Source organism: Phoxinus phoxinus (assembly GCF_949152265.1).
Source record: "Phoxinus phoxinus genome assembly, chromosome: 22".
NCBI lineage: Eukaryota > Metazoa > Chordata > Actinopteri > Cypriniformes > Leuciscidae > Phoxinus > Phoxinus phoxinus.
In genome coordinates, this window is record NC_136897.1 from 23,306,107 (window position 1) to 23,327,392 (window position 21,286).

The following is a 21,286-nucleotide window of genomic DNA, read 5'->3' on the forward strand; positions in this document are numbered from 1 at the left end:
CCCAAACACACATGGCATTTTATATTACAAATAGGCAACTAAAACAAGTTGTAAATCTTATTGAACATAAAAAAACACATTTACAGGCAACTTCTCAAAGCCTAAGAATGAAAATAGGGATTTGGCAAATCCAAGGTCATTTTAGTAAAAAAAAGTGTGAATGATGTTTCATTTTAACAAGTGATGCACTTGATTGCCAATGCTCACTTTTACACTGACTCAGTTAAGTTAGTGTTATCTCCCACTGAAGAACATGACGTCTGAAGCATTCCGTAATTCATAATTAGGTTAAAGACTATCAAGTTGAAGTATTTGAAATATTCAGTATTCATAAACTCCTCTGCATAAAGGCACATGCACAGATAAAGCGGTAACACTTTACAATAAGGTCTTATTTGTTAACATTAATGTATTAACTAACATGAACTAACAATGAATAATACACTTACTACAATATTTATTCATCTTTGTTAACATTAGCTAAATAAAAATAAAACTGTTCATTGTTTGTTCATGTTAGTTTAAGGCACATCAATGTTAAACAATACAACTTTTGATTTTAATAATGTATTAGTAAATGTTGAAATTCACATCAACTAAGATTAATAAGTCAATAATGTCTCTAGGTTTAATATTCATAATTATGTATTTATTGTTTATTTCTTTAGGGACATTCCAGTCTTATTAATAGAATAATATTTTAATATTTATAACGTTTATAGTATGTATTGTATACATGCAATGCAATCTAGAATATCTAAGAATTTACAGATACAATCCAGATTCAAAACGCATGATAATGTAAGGCTTTGTAAAGTTTTGTAGAGGTTTAAGACATACAGTGCTTCGTAAGAGGGCGACTTCTGCGTCTCTGACAGCGGTCCGTGTGCAGGTGGCCTTCACACACCATTCAGGCATCCAATAGAGCAGCAGGAAAAGAAAACCACCTGTACAGAGACCACCTAAACCCACCAGAACCAGCTTCCATCGGCACAGCCGATACCCGCTCAACTCCTGCACAGAAAGAAAATCAATGAGCTACTGTATATAAGAGGGGGGAAAAGGCATAAAAAGGAAGAAGAAACTAAAAGAATATATACCATCTCATCCTCCAAACCCCTGTTGACAATCTTCAGGTCTTCCTTCTCCATCCTGATCTTCAGTCCTGGCTGGATGACTGCTGCGCTCCTGCACACACACGCAGAGATCACACGCTAAGTGTGTGCGTAGTGCAGTAAGGATTGTGTGAGGCCCAACAACAGCTGTTATACCATTGCTTTGTATTGACAACCAGATGACACACAATCATGTGCGCACGTAAACACAAACACTCAGAGAAGAACTTCCTGTGAGTCACGATCCTGAGCACTACAGCTGAGAACCACGCTGAGAGTCTGAGAGCCAGACAACAGCTGTCAAACCAGTCGGCAATTTGACAATCAAACACAATTAAAAATGTCCCTCTAAACGGAATGAGATTTATAGGCACAGGGTCCAAAATGTAATTTCGCCTAGCAATGGTAGATGAATTTGCTATTTAAATATTTAAAAGCATTTTCTTTCACCTTAGTTTCACATTAGAACCAACCCTCCTCATATTTTTACGTTTGCACCTTAAATAATGTCACACAATTATAGATTTAAAACAAATAATAATAAACATGACTCCTGTGAATATTCTCGAGGATTTTTTTTTCCAAAGACATCCAAGTTGTGATGTTTTCAGCAGACTTTATACAGTTTGACTGTAAAACAAAAGTAATAAGGTTTGTAAGAGTTTAGAGATAACTGGCACACAAAGGAAGGTCTCTAGGCAAATGGTCTCCTACCCCCAAAAGATGTCAACTCTGAATGTAAATTCCCATTGTTAACAATGTGAAGGAAGCAAAGGACTCTGGGCGATTCTGTACCTCAGGTGAGCCTGTGAATGCTGAGAGTCACCAGAGTCTCAGCATTCATGTAATGTTGGGTTTGTATCTCTTCTCTTTATTCCAGAGCATTTGATGTTATTGTATTGATTATCTTTGAACGGATTATGAAATTGGCATGATACATTTACCTGACATAATAAATCATAAACATTTGATTTTATTATTTGCAGTAAAGAGTTAAAAGGAATAGCCATTCGCTCACATTTAATGCATGAGAAAATGTATTGCGTTTAATCAAAAATGCTTTGCCACGAGAAAAGACAGTAACACGCAGAGACCTTCCCCGCTGATCGACTGCCCTCATTGGTTCGATTTAGCCGGGCCTTACAAAAGGTCAAACTATTATTCTTACAAATTAAAATCAAACCACAATAATGTAACCACCCAACTGGAACTTTTATTTGCTCACTAAACTAAGTATTTTTTTATTCTCAACTGGTTCTTACTGGGCGTTCATTTTGGACCTTGGATGCAAACACTTTCTATATGTGGAGTGAAGCTGTGGAGCAGATTAAGTTCAGTGCTCAAACAAAACAAAAAAACAGAGGATGAAAGAGATTAATGGTTGAATTTCATGTCTGTGAGATCGCAGTTGTCTTGAAGAGTGACAGGAATGTACAGCGTCCTTGTGCATGGGTGTGTAACCGAAGCTGTTTGCTGAGGAAGGAGTTGGGAAAAACACTGGTGTCAGTCATTCAAGAGGCTCTTTCCAGCTCTCATAATCAGACAAACTGGCCAATCCGCCATTCTCACTACAAACCACCAGCCAAACAAAGTCTTGGCAATTAAAGTTGGCAATGTTATAAAAGTATTACGTAACCTACCATTTACACTATATTTATTCGGCATTATCGTTTGTAAGGTTGAATCCCATAAAGCTTGTCAAGAACATGTCCAAGTATTTCACCCTAAAATTAAAATTTAAAATTATTTAAGATGCATTGTGGCATTATTTTGAATTAAGAACATGTATCCTCCAATGTGTCCGTCGAAGTCATATAAAACGAACACACTGGAGAGCCGCTTTATAGAAACTGAAGTAGTAATTCTAATTGAAAGCGACACTGAGAATATATCGTATAAAATGGTATATAAATAATCATGACTTGCACATTGCTATCCGTTTGTCATGACATATGGAATACTGTTTCCGGGTCCAAGCCTCTACTTGTTTCACACATTTAAGCTGAGCTTTAAAAAACTGACTGGCCATCAGGGATTTCAGTGCGGAGATAAAGGTTAGGATTTTTCAGTAGTATTACATCACAATGTGTGTGCATTGTAGTACAGTTTGCCGTTTTCTATTAACATCTGATAAGAGCGTTTAGACCCGGAAGTGGTGGCGTGCGATGTCAGACTTAAACAAATGATCAGATGCTTTCTTATCTGCAGCTCATATTTACATATTCTTCTAAACGCCACTTTCTGCAGCACGGGCGGTGTCGGGATGCTCGCTAACACTATTCTGCTGACAAGTTTCAAAGTTTAAAATTTCAAAATAATTTTTTTTACCCCTGAAGGCTGAAATCTGAACAGATTTTAAAACGCTAGGCATCATACACTTGCTGACTTTGGTTAGAGAAAAACTGGGCATCATACACTGAGGATAATACACTCCAAGACTTAAATCGTTCCGAACACAACAAACTCACACAGAAAAAAACGCACCTCATTGCTAGAAAACGCACGACATATGAAACAAGCATAGATTTGCAGGAGATGACCGCAGTAGTTATTGTAACGAATTGTACTGAGTCACAACGGAAAGCGCATTCGGATGCGGTCTTGGTTGGGTAGACGCAGTGTGTGTGGGCGTACAGATTACAACGGAAGTTAGAGGTCAGTGGTGCAGTTGTTTTATCTGTACTGATGAGTCAAATATTGAGGCTAATTTGTTACGCGTGTTCTGTTCATTTACTTTTGTATTGGAACACTGGTAGATAAAAGGACAGCTTCGGTTTCAGCAGCGACGCATCATACACTACGATATCGCTATCATCTAGGGCCCTGTTTACACCAGGTATTAAGGTTTGTTTTGGTCGATCGGATTACAAGTGCACAGGTGTAAACGGGGTCTAATACGTTTTGTGCTTGTCCACTTTTTACCACTTCCAGAGTAGAGGATGGATACCCGACCCGAACCCGACGGGACACGCCGGTACCCGACGGGCCGGGCCGGGTTCGGACAGATATTTAGAAATGATGTTCGGGTTCGGGTCGGGCTCGGTCACATCAGCGCGATAAGGCATTGAACATTTTAAATTTAAAACAGCTTATGTAGGTAGCCGATGTGCCTGATGCTTTCACTTGATGCAAACGTTCGTTTTTGTGATTAAAATACATGTAAAATATTACCATAACATCCGTCTTCCTGTGTGCGGACATTTGTTTATGTAGCCGTGACAACGAAACGCGTGCATAATGTGCGCGCGCCAGGTGTTAAGAGTGCTTGTTGCTCCGCGCGCTGATGCGCTTGTCCTGTTGACATTTCCGATTGCCTTCCTACAGTTGCTTAATAAAAGCGGGCTTTCCACACAAACAAACGTACAATTGTCATTAGTATGAGAAAAAAATGGGATTTTAACTGTCGGGCTCGGGTCGGGCTCGAACATAAATATCTTTATGCCTGTCGGGCTCGGGTCGGGTTCGGTTACTGCTCTGTCGGAAGCGGGCCGGGCTCGGACTGAAAAAGTCGGCCCGATCCGCACTCTATTCCAGAGGTAGTCAAACGCATTCGACCGGATTGCTTTAGTAGTGTAAACGCTCATGTGGTCGAACAGTCACAAAAGACCACCTTCTCCGAGCTAACCAGACAGGATTTAAACTTTGATGACTGAAGACCCAAGTTTGGTTTGAAGACAAAAATCACAATGTTCTCTCACCATTCCTGATTTCTAACACGCGCTCGGAGTGGTCACGAAAGCTGCTGCTCTCCATATGTTTTTCTATTGTCTTTAGGCGCATTATGTAATATAGTAAATTGCACAAGCTTATTTTGTCCATTGGATTACATAGACCCTCCCCTCAAAGAAATCAGGACAGAAGGGGTTGAAATTGAACAAAAGAGACGGATTAAAACACCTGGTGTAAACAGGTATGCGTTTCCCTCGTCTACTTGTGATCCGATCAACCCGAAACACATCTTAATACCAGGTGTAAACAGGGCCTCGACTGCAACTTGGGGCAAAAATATGAGCAAAAGTCAGTTAGTGTATCTTGAAAAAAACTTTGCTGTGAGTGTATGGGGGGCTTTAGACGGCAGCTCACTAAGTTTGGAACCTGCTTAGAAGGGACAGCAGGGAGGAAACCAGTGCCATGCTGGTGTGGTCGCCTCAACAATAGGGCAGCATGGTAGAAAACAGGGAAAGTGTGTGTGAGTGTGCGTTAGACAGACGGGTGTCACTGCTCCCAGCCCTCTGACACAGGCCCTGATCTTATCAGTCGCCCGCACCCGTACAACACACCACGGAAAGGGGAAACCCAACTCAGGACCGAGCCCTTCCTACCATTCTAGAGCAGCTGCTATGTGGTCACATTCTGCTCTTAGCTACAATTTAGACGCAAATCGTGAATCCAACATACGGCACTTTTTTTCTTCCTTCCTCTCGAGCAGACTGTACGATGAATACAAGGAAACACCGCAATCATAAACCTGACAGGCCTATTTATTTACTCAACCCACGTCAATGTGTCATGAAAGTACACAAGCAGTTATTTAGCAGACACTTTTTTCCAGACAATCTTTCAGTCACAAACCCAAGATTAATTAGACAGCAAAACGATTATCTTAAAACCAAGAGCAGAGCTGGAGTAAGTGAGGAAGACGTCTTGGGAGACGTTGCCACAGTTCTACTGGATTTAGTCTGTCTCAGTTTTTTATAGTCAAAGATGGACGCAATGATGGTGAGATCAGATCTCTGTGTGGAGCACTGGCTGCATACAAAAATTTCACTGGATTATTAAAATTAATAGCAGAATGAATGTTTGAAAATGTAAACTGATATTTCCTACTTAAACACTACAACAACAGAGACACATAACTGGCTTAAAACCATTTTTTGGGGGTGAAAATACAAGCATGCCTAAGACTTTTGCACACTACTGTATATTCAATATTGAGCAATAAACAAAGCTCTACTATCAGCAGATTACAATAAATAACGCATCTATATTCGCTACATACACTACAAAAAAAATCAGAGGTTGAGAAAACTCAAAAACCTTAAGGCAACCAGCTTCAGGACTTTTTGAGTAAACTCAACTTATCAAAAAAAGAGTTGACATCAATTAAAATTGGCCTATGCTTTTATCAAATATAATATTTCTACAAACTCAAAAATTATGTTTTTACTTGTGGGTCCAAGTTCAGTGATCTTGTTTTTAAGCTATGCTGAGCATTAACATGATGTAATGTAGTACTTTCTTAGTTTGTCTAACTGAAAAGGAGTTACTACAGCCTGATAGTTGGATCCTCATCACCAAACTTGACATTGTGAGTTCTTGTGGTTTAACTATTTAAGTTTCTCATAATAAATTGCCAAAAAATAACTAATTTATGCAACGTCAAGTTTTCTACTTTCAATAGTTCAATCAACTTAAAAAATGGAATTTACTTGACAAAATGAAGGAAGATTTTTTTCACAATGTATACAAATCAGTAACAATTACATAACCACACAAGCCTCACCATGCAGCAGAATGTAGCAACTTGTTAGTCAAAACACAATGTACCTTTCAGTAGCTTTGATAAAGACTGTATCCAACACACTGAATTGTGTCATTTTGTTTCCATTACACCTCAAAATTGTAACTCACTGAATGTTAAGGTTCGATCACACCAAGGATGATAACGACAAAGATAGTCTTAGAAATTATTATAAATCAAAACCAATAGTTAACACAGTCAAAACCACAACAGCTCAGATATCATTGAAATCACTTTTTTTCAAGCTGATGAACAATAAACACAGAATCCATCCTGCTTTAAAGAGCTTGAGTATTTAAAGTGGCAGACAACAAATGTGCAGCACGTGCTTATACAATAAACAGATTGTTATTGTGCGCTGGTGTGGACAATAATATAGCAATCATTAAAGTTATCTTTATAGTTATGAACTCCCATTTCTAGGTTTACTCCAATTTGTGTCAAAGCTCTACAACTCAGTGCAGGAATGAAAGAAATAGTTCACTTCAATGACTTACATGGGGGCCATCAACTGTCTGGTTACCGACATTCTTCAAAATATCTCAGAAGAAAAAAATTCATACAGGTTAGGAACAACTTGACTGAGTTAATGATGACAGAATTTTCATTTTGAAGTGAACTATTCCTTTAAGACTGTTGACAGCTGTTATCCTGACCTAAAGCCACCATAAGGCTTCAGAAGACTTAAATATAATACACAATAATACTTCTAAGGGCCGCTTTTGTCTTTTTTGGACCATGACAGCTCCTGGTTACTATCATATTGCTTTTGTTGTAGCCTATAGGAAAAGAGTAGCAGAAAAGTAATCAAAGGAAGGTGAATTCTTTCTAACACCATGTCCTAACCAAACGCAATATGACATTGTTACACGCAATAAAATATATCTTTCCAATGATAAATCAGAGTTTTTGTCCTAACCAGCTGCGCTGGCGATATCCAACGATTCTATTTTAGAAATGGTTTCGATTTCTGCAACGTCATGGTTGGAACAACAACATATGACAATAATAACCTCAGGTACTATTTATGTGCTTTATTTAATGTTAAAAGCATCTAATGTGAGTTTGTGTGACCTTTATAGCCATGCTGAAAGCGACAATGAATAACTCGCCAAATAAATTAGGAAAGAAACAAAGATTGTTCCAGTCACTCAGTATGTAGTTTTAATAATAATAAAATTGTGTAATATTTATGATTTTGATTATGTGCTAATCCGTTTCGTTACGAGTGCAGTGCGATTGCAGAGAGGCTCCGCCCACACACACTTCTGATTGGGTGTGATTTTTGATTGATTGTGTTATGTCTTGTAGTCGCTTCGGGTGTGCTTGAATCTTATCGCATCAGCTTAGGACAAGGTGTAAAGGAACTGAATAAAGCTAAATGATTTTGTGTGATGATTTTTGAATGATCCACATTCCCTTACCTTCAGATTCTGAGCGCTGTGGCCCTGGGCAATCCTTTCACCTATAAAGAGGCCTCTCTTTTGTACGCTCTCGCAGACGTGGACTCCTGAGAGGAAACAAAAGAGGAAATCTTAATTAAAGTCCATGAATCACACAGCCTTCAGTCTTTTAAATGGAAGCGTTCTGCAGCTCTCTCAAATGAGACATGTGAAGAACATTTTCAAAGACTTAGAGTCTTTATAAGCAGCCCGCAGTGAGAGAAAACATTAAAGTGAACAGCATTTCAAAAGCGGTTTCTTGGATTTAAATGTGGAAACACAGACACTGAAGAAATGACATAAAAAAGAGCTCTGTACATTAATAAAACAAACAGTGTCTGGCTGGTAAACTGAGAACTTAAAATATAAATAAGTCACAACACAGCCGACAGCGCAGCATAAAGCCCACAGGAAATTTATATCATGAGTGCGTTATTCAAAACATCTAAATCTATATTTGCACAAAGACCGAATAAAATAAAGCTCAGAGAGGTTACCATGCCATCCTGTGCTGAGGGGGTTGGAGCTCCACTGCTACACTTCACCTGATTGGTTGGATAGCCTTTCGCATAACTTACTATAACTAATCAATATTTAGTCATTTATTAATTCGGAGCACAAATGTTATTATATATATATATATATATATATTTATATTTATTCATTTATTTCTTTAGTCTGGACGCAAATTATGGAGGGCGAAATTACTCAAATCAAAATTGGGCCAATAGCCATGTTTCCATCCACCTTTTTTATGCGCATTTTGGGTAATTGCATTTTGTTTTTTTAAATGGATGGAAATGACAAGATGCGCATATTTTGAGAGGGATACTTTTTTTTCAATAAGACGACATGCACAAACTATGATGGAAACACATTTACCGAATAAATCCCTCAATGCGCTACCAAAAAAAAAAAAAAACCTGTCTTTGCCTCAACAGTGAAAGTGATTTGAAAACAAACAGCACATCATACAGAATGGCTCAGTTAAGAAATGTAGTCTGACAGCTAGATTTCACAAAGCCTGTCTGACAAGTTCATTCTGTACGCCTGGATTTCTTCAGCTGTCTGATATCCTTATTGATTTTCAGAGAGCTGTATTCGCTGAGTCAGTATTCTGCAGGTAGCTCCATTTACAGCCAGTTTCACAAGAACGCTCTCTGGGGCGTACATCAAAACAAGCCGTTTCAGCAGTCCGCCGCTTTCCAGAAGAGAAAACCCAGTCGAAGACAACGGCTAACAATATGCAATGACCTACTGACGGCCCTCACGATAATTCATGGAAGCCTCCAGAGGAAAAAGTATTGAGTTGCTGTCAAGTTTTGAGTTTAATGCGCTCTCTTCATTCTTTCTTAAATCTCAGCCTGTTTTGTTTCCCGCTGCATTGGGTCACCATCGCTTTGACCTTAACTCTACTCCTCTTTAGGACAGCATGACTCCAGTATCACAGTGTTCAAAAGTTTAGGAGAAATTCTTTCAAACAATGACGGAAATCTCTCATGGCATATTCGCTGATAAGAAGCAAGATAGACAGTAAGGGTTTAATAATTAGATGGCCTTCAACAATGGAGTTAACCGCTGGGTTAATGTGTCACAATAAAGGCGTGTTTTGTTGCATGATTTATTCTAATGTCATAAAGATAAGAGCAGGGGAAAATTAGATAATGGTGAGGAAAATTTTTTTAAGTTGCATGAACACACAACATTAAGCGTACAGACAAACACAAATTCAAAGCAGACTTAAAAAAACGAGCTGGTAAGTTGATTTGATCCACGAGAACACAGTATTGATTTCACAAGTTTCTCACAAAGTCCAACAAAACACAATCATAATCTTTAACTTTTCTCATCAGCCTATCTACATACAAAAACACACCATAACGGACATTATTTTATAATAAGATTATTGAGATAGAGCTTTGTGGATGACAGATGTCAATTTTGGACCTTGAACCAAAACAACCCTTAAAAATATATATAACCATAGTAAAGCGATGACACTAAATATACAAAAATATGATTTAAAAACCCACAGGTACTGTGGCAGAACCACAGTAAAGCGATGACACTAAAAATATACTGTGGCATGAATCTTTAAAATGTAAGATTGCTTTTGTTTTGTGGATGTGTCAATTTTGGACTTTGAACCAAAACAACCAATAAAAGATAACTTTTGATATAAAAACCCTGAGATACTGTGGCAGTACCATAGTAAAGCGATGACACTAAATATAAGCCTATATACAGTATATATCATGGTACTAGTGCTGGGTATCGATTCAAATTTCAAGAATCGATTTGATTCCGATTCTCAAGATCTTGAATCGATTATCATTATTCGATTCGATTCGATTCGATCCGATCTTATATTCTTAAAATATAAAATTTTCAAAAGTTTTAACTGTTCATGAACAATCAAGTGTTTGCATTAAATAACATTCACAAACATACATTAATGTTGTAAAAATATATTGTTCACTCAATGTGTTGATGTTAGATAAGGCATTAAGTAATATTAATGAATGGTATCTTAATGTAGTGTTACCAACTAAACAGGAGATAAAACGTGTTTTATTTGACTTGACTGTCCTTTTATGTAATCCAAAACTGCGTTCATATTTAAAAGGCTTTTTAAACTAGATACAACCGCACACGATACCACTTTAGGGGCCGTTCACATATCGCGTTTTATACGCGTGCAAATTCAGTGAGAAGCACTTCAATGCATCTCAACAGGTCATGTGAAAAAAACAGCAGCCTTTCCGTAACAACATGGAAAGCTCGGCCGAACAGCTGATCATCGCTGTACAGGGCGGCTTTTTATTTCTCATCTCAATGAATATATCTAGTAGTAAAGCTAATGCAAGGGCTAGAAATCAATACATTTTTTTGATGATACTTCCTCATCATCATGGAGAGCGCAGTTTGCACCGCTTTCTCCTTTCCACAAGCGCGTGCTTTCCCGTTGCGTCTGTCGTTGCTATGCAACCATGAACAGAGGCGCGGCTGGAAAACGAATTTGCACGCGCAAAAAACGCGCTATGTGAACGGCTCTTTCCTCATTTCTGGTCAACAAGTCTTATATACTGTCTATGGTGGATTCAGAGAGACCGCATTAGCAGCGCTGCCGGTCGCCATGTCTCAGTGTGTTTATGGGGAAAATATAGGCCTGTTATTAAATCGATCCTCTGAGTTACGGATCGATCTTTAGAAATTAATATGAAAATCGATTCAGAATTGGTGAATCGATTTTTTCAACACAGCACTACATGGTACTGAATGATTGATTACAGCAAGTCATAATAAAATGTAATTTCCTTGGTATTTGCAAAGTACTTAAAATAATTTTACCAAGGCAAATAAACTTGATTTTCCCATATTACTTTTTTCAAGTTTCCAACTTTCCACCCAAAAAAAAAAAAAAAAAAAAAAAAAACGTTCTCATTTTTAAAATATTGTGGTAACTTGGTATTACAGTAGCTGTCAAAGTCATACATTTTTGGGGGAAAACAATTCTAAAAGATTGATGGAGTGCCCATACTATTAAGTTGGAAAAAAAACAACTTAATAGTTACTATGGTATTTTTGGGCAGAAAATACTGGAAAAGGGGCATCTGGTTTTCACAGAATAATCTTGTTCCTCAATTTCTTTCAGGTCCTCAATTTACTTATTTCTCATTCAACATGTACATTAAATGTTAGCTTTAATATTCAACGTAGCCTAATTAATAGGAAATATGCTTCAAAGTCCTCTAATAAGCTTACTGAAAAAGCTCAGTCAACTCTAAAAACATTTGAATCTCAAACACCAACAGGGCAAAGCGGCTTGACTCTTAGCTGGACAAGTGGTTCACTAATTCATGGGCACATTTCTTGCCATCATTCAGGATTCAGAGAACAACAAATGTGTGCTTTTCTCATGCATTTTTCAAGCGATTCTTCTGCAGTCAAGGACAGCGCAGAAAAATCCTCTAATCCGATTGCGGTCAATAACTCGGGTCAAGAAAGTATGATCAAAGTAGTGAAAGAAAGAGGAAAAAAAGGACATCCTCCTTACATTTTAAAGCTCTTGCCCATGAGAAATTCTCACAGATCGTTTTCCAACTGCTGTGATCCTGTTTAACAAGGTGCAAATGAGCAGTTCAACAAAAGCATCGGATTTTGATACACTAGTTTAGTGTCTAAAAGTGTAAACCAAGAAAAAAACCCGGAATAAATTAATTCATGTTATGATATTTACAGTTTACAGCCAATATCACTGCAAGATAAACCCAAGCATAGCCTACCAGAAAAGTTTGTTATCTTCTCCTTTAGCAATTATCCAGTTAAGAGCCTATAGGCGATACATCCATTAAAACTTTGCAATCAAAACTCATTCCGTGAACCTTTCATGCAAGATATCAGTCTTTATCGTACTACGGTTGACTTATAGCTGAAGATGATGGCAAGACGGGAGGGAAAAAGAGACTGAGTATGGAGGAGGTGTCAATTGAGAAAGAAGCGGTCTTGAAGAAAAAAAAAATGGTGGTGGGCAAAAAAAGGCAAAAGATCAAACTAGGGATGCACGATATATCGGCCGCCGATATAATATCGGCCGATATGGTCATTGTTTTACACATCGGTATCGTTCCGATGTCAAAATATGGCCGATGTGAACAGGCCGATTATCATTCCTATGTATTTGACGTGCGTGTGGGGGCGGGGATGTTTGTTTTTGCACGAGCGCATTTCAGCTGTGAACAGCGCTGGTGTGTAGGGGCGCGCGCTTTACAGAGGGTGCACCCTTTATCACGTCTCGTCAGAGCGAGGGGAATAACTGATACTGTGGGAACAGTTTTTATGTGTAGTCGTGCGTACTTTATGGTGGGCACACGATCAACATTTGTTATATCTCCCGTGCTGGACGGGGCGAGGTTTGAACCCGGGTTTGTGTGTAGGCACGCGCACTTCATTGTGGGCGCGCGAACTAGTCATTACACCGTGTCCTAACTACACGCGATGCCGCGACACGCGATAAAAGGTATATTTTCAATGTTAATCAGAGCTTTATGTCCTAACCAGCCGCGACGGCGACACGCGACGATTCTATTTTAGAAACTGTTTCTATTTTTCTGCGACGTCGCCCTGGAACAACAAACACAACGTGTGGCAATGATAATCTCAGGCACTGTTTATGTGCTTTATTTAATGTTAAAAGCGTGTAATGTGACTTTGAATATCATTTAGTGCTCCAGCTTTGTAGCTGTAAAAGCAACAATGGATAATTCACCTCAGATCTTGAAATTAAACAAATGGAAACAAGAACGTTCAAACTGAAGAAACAAATGTATTATTTGACAAAGATTGTTTAAGTAACTCAGTAGCCTATGTATTTGAATACTGTTTAAATGGTGTAATATTTGTGAATTTGATTATGTAGCTACTTATCCATTTTCTTGCGATTGCCGTCAAGATTACTCTCTGGTGCTGTGCACTTGACGCGACAGCCTGCCCACACGCCGTTCTGATTGGCTCTGGGTTTTGATTGATTTGTATGCAACTCGCAGTCGCGTCGCGGCTAGAGTGGACATACAAATTATTAATGACTGATATTGGTACACACAGGTAAAGGTGCCCAATATCAGAAATTTCTGAAAATAAATTACAAAAGTAAAAAAAAAAAAAAATAGCTCTTTATTTGATTATCATAAAAATGTGTTTTCTATACAGAGATATCGACATCGGTAAATATCGGTATCGGCCATAACAGCAATATTAATATCGGTTATCGGTATCGGCCACAATATTCACATCGGTGCATCCCTAGATCAAACGGAAAAGGGGAACACATGGTCTTGGATTAGCAACTCTCAATGTCGATGCCGCTTGGGAAAGAAAAACCTGTAGAGTAGACCATCAAGAGATTACATTATGATTTGATATGCCAGTTTCAAAGTGCAGCCTAGAGTAAATTACCCTTCATAAAAGTGTGTTCCTTTCTTTAGGTTTTATGTGCGGTACACGACCTTTATCAATCCTTAAGTATAATGAGGCTAAACGAGGTCTTTGAATGAAATTTGATTCATTATGAATTTAAAAATTAAATAAAGTATATAAAAAAAAAAATATTAATAAAAAATTTGTTCACACTTTGATCCCAAATTCTACATTAGTTACTATTTTAATCCATTTTCCTTTAATGGCATTCAAATTATTATTAGTAAAAGTATTAATCAAACTATTATATAATAATATTATTATCAAACCTTAAGCAACAGTCACATCTGAGAAACATTTATTTGATTTAAAAAAAGAAACATTGTGAAATATTATCACAATTCAAAATAACTTTTCTAATTAAATAAAAATAAATAAAGTTTTCCATTTTGAAGAAGTCGTCAAACTGCTTACTGGCTAAAAACATCTATAGTTTCTCATGAAGACTCTTTTGGTGTAAGCTGTGGTTTTTGGTAACTTCACACTTTGGTCCCAAATTCTACATTAGTTACTATTTTAATCCAGTGTCTTTTATCGCGCCTCCCATGAACAGAGTGGGTTTTCTGGGACTTGCCGTAGGTAAACCGCGTACGGACGGCTGGAAAGATCGTGTCCATTCCACCGCCGTCGAGGATTCGGAAAGCAAACACTCGGAAAGCTGCACAAGAGACTTGCACCATGTCACGATATGTCACACGTCGCCTCTGATTCAACACTGGCAGACTTTCTGTCATACGCTGTTGTCTTAGAGCACGTCTGCTAAAAGTATTCTGTGAGTAATCTCGGCATCGCCTCAAAGCACTTCGGTACATGAGAGCGAAACCGCACAGACAAAGTTGTAAATTCCAGTTAGTCCAGGTCAAAGATATATCGGTGATCCATTTTCAGTTCTACACTAATTGTATCTCTATGCTGAAGATTCACCAAAGTAAATTGCTTCTTTGAGCCATGAAAATCATAATATTTACACTCCACAAAAGTGTTGCAATGTTTAAGAGCTGTTGTGAACCCTCCTGACCCTTATAATCCTCATCTCAACTACATACATCAATGTCTGACCCAACACTTGACCTCTGCAAAAACTTTTTATCCTGTTTGACAAATTCTCTGGCAAAGCAAATGATGATATTTATCAAACTAACTTTAAATAACACAAGCAGCGACACATTTTTATCTCCAAAACTACCATTCAAAGGTTTATGGTCGTTTAAAGTTGTTGGTAACACTTTACAAAAGGTTTCATTTGTTAACTGCATTAGTTGACAAACAAAAATTGGGCACTACTTCTAAAGCAGATATTAATCTTAGTCAATGTTAATTTCAAACTGTACTAATACATTATTAATATAAGTTGTATCTGTTAATTTAATGGACCTGAGCTAACATGAACTAACAACGGGTTGTATTTTAATTAAATAACATTAACAAGGATTACCGTAATAAAAATGCTTTTAAAAAAAGTTGCTGCCTTAAAATAAGTACAATCAACTTGGATGTTTAAGTCATTCCAACTTAAGTAACATTAAACTGACTTAAATTAGTTGAATCTTGTACAACTTAAAAAAAGTTTAAGTTATTTTGATGAGTAAAAGCAATGTAAAAACAAATGGTGTCATCATATTTTTTTTTTACAGTGTACAGTAACAAATGTATTGTTCATTGTTAGTTAGCACATTAATGTTAACTAACTAATGGGACCTTATAAAGACCTTCTAAATCATTCTAATATGCTGATTTGCTGCTCAAGAAACATTTATCATCATCATCAATGTTGAAAACAGTTTGTGCTGCTTTTTTTTTTTTGTGGAAACAGTGATTTTTTCCCAGGATTCTTTGATGAATAGAAAGTTCAAAAGATCAGTATTTATTTGAAAAAGAAATATTTAGTGACAATGTCTTGAATATTTTAATGTACGCTTGCTGAATAAAGGTATTAACAGAACTTAGAACAAGTTAAATTAGAACTATTTTATATTTTACAAATCTGTCAATTTAAAATGTAAGAGTCACTGAGTGACTGACTTGAAAAGTTACTTTACTCATTAAATAGAAAAAGTGGCAGGTCTATTATTTTGCATTTACGCTTATAGACTTGATGCACAGATAATTCACCATAAAGTATCAGATTATTTTTTTCCGTCTACAGACCTTATTCACAGCAGCATAGTGACATCGACATACATCTCTTGTGGGTTGGACTGTAATTTAATGAGCTTTTGGATTGTTCTGCTGACGAAACACTGCAAAAGCATCTTTCTAAGAAATGTCAGTAGACAAAACACCAGAAAACATGATCTGTGGAAAATGATAAGTAATCTAGGAGATTTATGCAGCTTTTTACAGAGGATGCCATTGAAAACACGGAGCGTTTTAAAGCAGCCAACTATCAGCAGGTACCGGTACTGCAGAACAGCAGGTACCGTCACATTAAATGATCCAATAAATTGTTGGTGGGACAAAGATTATTTCTTGGTGGCCGCTAAAATATTTTCAATGCAGGAAAAACCCTCGTGTTGAAAAGTATGTTAATACCAGGTGTAATTTGCAATGCATCTCAGCTGAACACCCGAAGATCACCCGAAACAGAGCTTAATAACTGAAGATATAGAAAGGGCCAAAATTTAAGTTAGTTAATCAAGAAATCCTAAGAAGCCTTCGGTAAATTATGTAAAACAAGGCAAGTGATGACACAACTGCCCTTTGAACCAAGGTACAAAAACTACAAATGTCAAAGTTAAAACTTACAATGATTAAAATGAAAATGCCAAACATCAACTAGGCAGAAACATCAACAGCGCACCTCAAGAAAACAAAGGACCGGAACATTAATATACAAACACTACTGTTCAAAAGTCTGGGGTTGGTAAGATTTTTTATTTTTTTTTAAATAAGTCTCATATACTCAGCAATGCTGCACTTATTTAATTAATAAAATTTAATTAATAAAATAAAACAGTAATTGTTAAATATTATTTAAAATCACTTTTATATTTTCATTTTTTTTAAATGACCTTTAAACATGTGATGTCAAAGCTTAATTTTCACCAGTCATTACTCCATTACTCCAGTCACATGATCTTTCAGAAAACAAGCTGATTTGGTGCTCAATAGATTTCCAAATAGCTCATCATAAGAAACTGCCAAACCAACTGAGCCAGCACAAAATTTCTACTGCTCTGTTTCATGAAGCTCAAATGTAACATAAATAGTATTACTTAAATAATTTACACCCAAAAAAAAAAAAAAAGGATTAGAAAATTCTTTCATTTATATGACTTACAAAAGAGGATGTCAGAATGCCATTTTAGTCCCCATTCACTTCCATTGTACTGTTCGGCAAAACGATGCTATTAAAGTAAATGGTGCCTGAGGCTGCCAGTAACGTTACCTCACATTCTGCCAAACATCTCAGTTTATGTCCATTTAAAGAAACAATGGCATACACATTTAGAAGAACATATCGGAGTAAATAATTGGTGATTCCTTTTTCGGTGAACTATCCCTTTAAATCATGCCGCTAGATGAATCCCCTTTAACGAAACGTTAGTCAAATTCAAAGGACACATTTACTACAGATCACAACAGTGTTACTTACGGACTAATCGGATCCATATAAACCAGTATTCATCACTACAACGTTGTAAAACACGACCTAGTTGATTTCCAATCATTTGATAATCAAATATAACCCATAAAGTGACCGAAGTAACACGAGGAAGAAAGAATACAGTCAGCCATGACTTCACCTGACACATCAATGAAGAGATCCGTGCATGTGTTTGTGTGCGAGTGAGCGCGCGCGCGCGGTCGTATGTATGAGTGTGTGTGTGTGTTTTAAATCGCACTCACCCAGAACCACCGGGACTGAGGATCACCTTTGGGTCATGATGAGAGCGCTATGATCGCGGACAAAGAGACGCGGGGCTCGGCTCGAATATACCACTGTCAGCAGAGCAGATGAGTGTGTGTAAATGTGCCAGAATCCACAGATCTGCCTCTCAGCATGTACAGGAAGTGATGCAGAGGAAATGAGGTCACCGTGTGGAACTGCGTCAGGTGGGCCAGAGACCCCTTGAGATCGTAAAGAATCGTATATTATTCAACATGTTGGATAAGTGAAGTGGCATATATGTGTATGAAGCAACATTCCATTTAGTATAAGCATATATTAATAAAAAAATGCCTTGGTATGCACCAAATAGTATGCACTGCGAAGCTGTAGTGAGACTTTTATTACAGATGGAAGATTATAGTGATTTTGCTTTGTGAACATGTGCCATTTGGTTGGCTGCAGCTGAATTATCCTAAAAATATTGTGAGAAAAACATTATTAATATTTAATTGTATTAAATAATTCATATCATATTCACACATAACAGTAAAAGTATTATAATATTAATAAATAAAATAGTTATATTAATAAAAATCACAAATTCCATTATATATATTTAATTGTATTAAATAATTAATATCGTATTCAAACATAACAGTAAAAGTATTATAATATTAATAAATATTATAATTATATTAATAAAAATTACAAATTCCCAGACAAGTTACTAAAAAGTATTGTTGTTAAATAAATAAATTACACTTTTTAAATATTATACATTTATACAATGTATTAATTACAATATTATTGGACTAAACAATGGTTTTATATTTTTATACATTATCTTTAAAAAATATATATAATTGTTTTATTGTTTAAATTTAGGGGTATTTGGGGTACATATACTTGTGGGGTACATATAAATTTTTTAATACTTCAATGTTAATGTACACTTAAAGGCATTTCACTATGCAGAAATTGAATTTCAAATACAAGTAAATCGTGTGACAAACCGCCCCAGTCTCTTCTATTATATTAAGATTATCTGATGTGATAAGGAGATGCATTGTGAATTTTTTTCTTTCTCAATATAATGAAATGTTGATTTGAGAGTTGATTTGAAAGCAAAGTGAATGTTTCAAGAATTTCTGGTTTGCGGTGATATTCAGGATATGACATCACCACATAGCTATGTGACTGCTCTGTCTGAGCCTGTCCTTATTGGTGCTGAGAGAGAGAGAGAGAGAGAGAGAGAGAGAGAGAGAGAGAGAGAGAGAGAGAGAGAGAGAGAGAGAGAGAGAGAGAGAGAGAGAGAGAGAGATATCTTATCATACATCCTATACTGCATTAACACATCATACTGATAAACAGTGAGATCTTTATTATTTTCAGATAGCATAGCAACATGGCCTTTCCTCTTGTAGGCTACTCCCGATCATCCACAATAGTTACACTATCTGCTTTAAAATCAATATATATAATGTGCAACATGTGATAAGTGCGAGTGGTGAGCAGAGAAAAACTGAAATCATGTAATGATATAAGAAGCTGTATTGTTTTACAGAGGGGTTGTATTACATAACACAATGAGTTGCTATCCGTTCAAAGGCCACTAACCTTTCAGACCTGAAGTCGAAATCTCTAACCACTAACGGCTCTTTTATGAATTACATTAAGAGGAAGTGATGTGACAGCCACTTATTATAAGTGACTGAATAGATTTTCTGTTGCAGGTGCTATGGGGATGCTCAACACGTATATATACTGTATTAAGAGAAGGTGCTTTGAATTTTGGAGCGTTTTATTATGGAGGTCGCATCGGACCACCCTTGGTATACATGCGTACACGCCCGCATTAACTATAGGCTACTCGTTCCGCGACAAGTAAAAGTATTCAACGCAAGGGCTATAGACAGGAGCGCAACTACTCGGTGTCAGAGGGGTATGCATGCAGCAACAATTTTGCCACCATTTTAATTACCCAATTAAATGCACTGGGTGGCGCTGTGTGGCGTTTTTAACAAGTGGATGGTAGCCTATTTGATCAAATGGAAGTAGGCTACTTTTAATCAAATTAATTAATGAAACTCAGTTATTATAATATCACCACCACAATGAGAAATCCAAACAGCAGTCGAGTCGACCGAGGTAAGCAGCGCGAGTGATCAGATATCTTAATTGTTTTGAGACATAGGCCTATACTTCTTTTAAGTTTCGTTGAGGTAGACAGATTTAAGAACAGAAAACCCAAAGTGCTTTTCGAAACTTCGCTTAGCGAGCCGTTATATTGTGTCTAGTCTCTCCATGTCTCTGGTAAGTTATTATAGGCTATTGTTCTGTAGGCCTAAATTATACCATCTGCGCAGTCTGCTTTATTTGCGTTTTTTTCCGTTCGCGCTGCTTGAGATTAAATGGCTTTTTTCTTTATATATTTTTTGTGTGTATGCCTACACATATTGTTTAATGTTTTCAACTAAAAGAAAAATGAGATGTATAGTAAGCTTGATGTGCATATTGCCTAATTGTAAGCTTGTTCAGAAATGGTGACAAAAACTTTTAAAAATAACGGCTTTTCCATCATTATTGAAGTATTAGGTTGAATGAGTTAACTGTTTTTTTATTATTATTCGAATATAGACATTAAGTGAATATATTGTTATGCAAGTACTTTTACTTAAAGGTATTGCGGAGGATCTTTCCTACTTTTAGAAAAGACCCGCCCTCTCCAATTTCTATTTGCTCCCGACCGAGAGGGAACGCCTACTAGCAGTGATTTTAAATGGATTTCTCCAAATAGCATGACAAACTTTACCTGTCTAGTAGAATCTTCGCGACTGCGGCATCAGTGGGAAGCCCAACATGTGCTTTTAGCGCACGCCAGCGTGTGAACGGCCTTACGTAAACATATCACCAGAATGATTGACACTTAGGTGGACCAATAGTATACACTACCCACCCGGAAGAAGAAAATCCTCCGCTATACCTTTAAGTACACTTAAAATGTACATAAACCCCACAGTCCATGTTGAGAAGAGGAAAAGTTGTTGTATAAGAGTACATTTGTGAGTCTGCTCAAACTTTAGCATCCATCTTTTCACATGCAATAGAAAGTCACTCTGTGTGCATCTCACAACAGTTCCTATACGAGCTATTTATAGATTACCATGACAGAATATCCTAATTGAAGATAGTTAACTCCACATCAGCAACATAAATTCATCAACTAACCATTCAGAGACGTCCTGTTGCATTCTACATGTTGTCACTTCTTCTTGAGTCTCTCCATCTTTGTCTGACTCTGTTTTAACATTAAAGGCAGAACAGTTTCTGGTGTGTCTGCATGAGGTAATCGCAACTGCTAACACACACAAGCTCTTGAAACCCCGCCCTCTGCAGCAGC

General features: G+C 37.1%; 1 protein-coding gene across 5 annotated transcripts in view; it reads right to left on the minus strand.

Moving 5' to 3' along the window:
• atp13a3 (ATPase 13A3) overlaps nucleotides 1–18,075 on the minus strand; it is a 45,034-nt gene extending 26,959 nt beyond the window's left edge. Inside the window, exons 1-4 of one of the 5 annotated variants that reach the window (XM_079596553.1) lie at nucleotides 17,904–18,075; nucleotides 8,061–8,146; nucleotides 1,101–1,188; nucleotides 841–1,014 (exon numbers count right to left, since the gene is read on the minus strand). In XM_079596553.1, coding sequence (XP_079452679.1) covers nucleotides 841–1,014; nucleotides 1,101–1,151 — 225 coding nt within the window. In that variant the 5' untranslated portion in view covers nucleotides 1,152–1,188; nucleotides 8,061–8,146; nucleotides 17,904–18,075. Of the gene's footprint in view, nucleotides 1–840; nucleotides 1,015–1,100; nucleotides 1,189–8,060; nucleotides 8,147–17,800; nucleotides 17,864–17,903 lie in introns of those variants that run through there. The other 4 variants (XM_079596555.1, XM_079596557.1, XM_079596556.1 and 1 more) reach the window with 4 other exon arrangements.
• Nucleotides 18,076–21,286: the final 3,211 nt, after the last annotated feature.